At 44.7% G+C, this 1,561-nt stretch overlaps 1 protein-coding gene across 1 annotated transcript; it reads right to left on the minus strand.

Moving 5' to 3' along the window:
- On the minus strand, positions 1 to 483 carry LOC141665054 (uncharacterized). Its single transcript, XM_074471036.1, has one exon. It carries the CDS (start codon positions 481 to 483, stop codon positions 1 to 3), a length of 483 nt encoding a protein of 160 aa, XP_074327137.1.
- Positions 484 to 1,561: the final 1,078 nt, after the last annotated feature.

Here is a 1,561-nt window from a genome sequence, read left to right on the forward strand (position 1 = left end):
CTAGGCGAAGATGTTAGAGAACTCATGAATAAGGCACGTGATATCTTTCTTTAATAGCTCAGGGAGATTTTTGCCAATCCTTGTAGTTTTCTCAGAGTTTCCTTCAAATACTTCAATTTCTTCGGTTTCTTCGACAGGAGAGCAAGAGTTGCTGGTGGGTGGATCAACGAGGGCTCTGGGGTCGATGTCGAGCACTTGATTGACCTCTAATTCCTCATTCGTCTTTTTTCTTGAAGATACTATGGTTAAGTAGCACTGTCCTGCTGATGCCCGGTCACCGGTCATTTCTCCTACGCCGAAGTTTGTGGGGAATTTCATTTTTAAGTGGGAGATAGACGTTATAGCTCGGAGTGCGGTGATTGTTGTTCGCCCTAATATGGCGTTGAAACTAGAGGAAGCGTTGATCACATAAAACTTAACCATCTTCCAAACTTGGCACGCTGGAGAGCCAAAAAGTACTGGCATGTCGATAGTTCCTACCATATGGACCTTATTCCCTGTGAATCCATACAAAGGTATTCGAGAGTTCTATAGTCTTCGATCCCCGATGTCCATTCGGGAGAAAGCATGATGATATAGGACATCGACGGAGCTATCATTATCGACTAGCATTTTCTTAATTGTGTTGTTTCCCACACACGTGGTAATGACAAGGGTGTCCTGGTGACCTTCGATGAGGACATGATGGTAATCATCATCGGAGAAAGAGATGACCAGGGAGGGATTCACTTGAGGGCGTTTGGATGTCGAGGTATTGATATTAATAACTTCTCGAGCATAAGGCTTGCGAGAGTTGTGGGAGAGGCCCCTGGTGGCTATACCTCCAAAGATGACGTCGATGACTCGGTCATCCTCATCTCGGTGGTGGCATCTGGGCCCATTCTCCTATTACACATAGTGGACAAGCTGTCCCTGGTGAATCTTTCCTTCGATGAGGTTGCTGAGTTGAAAGTATTATTCTGTTATATGGTCGGTGTCTTCATGATAATCACAATATCTGGAGCTTGGAGGCCTACCAGATGTCATGGGTCTTGGAGGACGGTAGTCTGGTTCCATTTTTAATACTGCTAAAATTTTTGCCTTTTCGGCGTTAAGTTTAGTAAACTCTTTCTCAGATTGATTATGGGATTGCCAATTCCTTTCCCTTCTATCACTCGGAGGGTGGTCAATTGCAAGTGTCGGTGGTGATTGGCGGCGTTTTCGGCGCCTTTCACGTACGGGTGATCGTGGACTATAGCTTCGGCGACGTTCATATCTTGATGACCGTCAAGGAGATTGTATGCAGCTTACTGCTTCTTGGAGCATCATGCGATGTTTAATAATCTGAAATGTGGCTTAAAGGGTTTTTGGCCTTTTTTTCAAAAATTTCCTCTAGGAGTAGCCCATGTCTAGATTTATGAATGCCTGCTGTCAGGAAATTGACTGCCATCTGCTCTATCAAATCCAGAATTTCCGCTATCTCTTCTCTGAATCGAGTTAGGAAACTTCAGAGGCTCTCACCAGAACGTTGGTGCATTGTCATCAAGGACGCTGTGACTTTGATTCCTTTGTAGTTACTGGA

Source organism: Apium graveolens, chromosome 6, assembly GCF_009905375.1.
Source record: "Apium graveolens cultivar Ventura chromosome 6, ASM990537v1, whole genome shotgun sequence".
Taxonomy (NCBI): domain Eukaryota; kingdom Viridiplantae; phylum Streptophyta; class Magnoliopsida; order Apiales; family Apiaceae; genus Apium; species Apium graveolens.

Excerpts from the sequence above, each read along its gene's own strand:
- LOC141665054 (XM_074471036.1), bottom strand. The coding sequence starts at position 483 with ATGGTAGGAACTATCGACATGCCAGTACTTTTTGGCTCTCCAGCGTGC.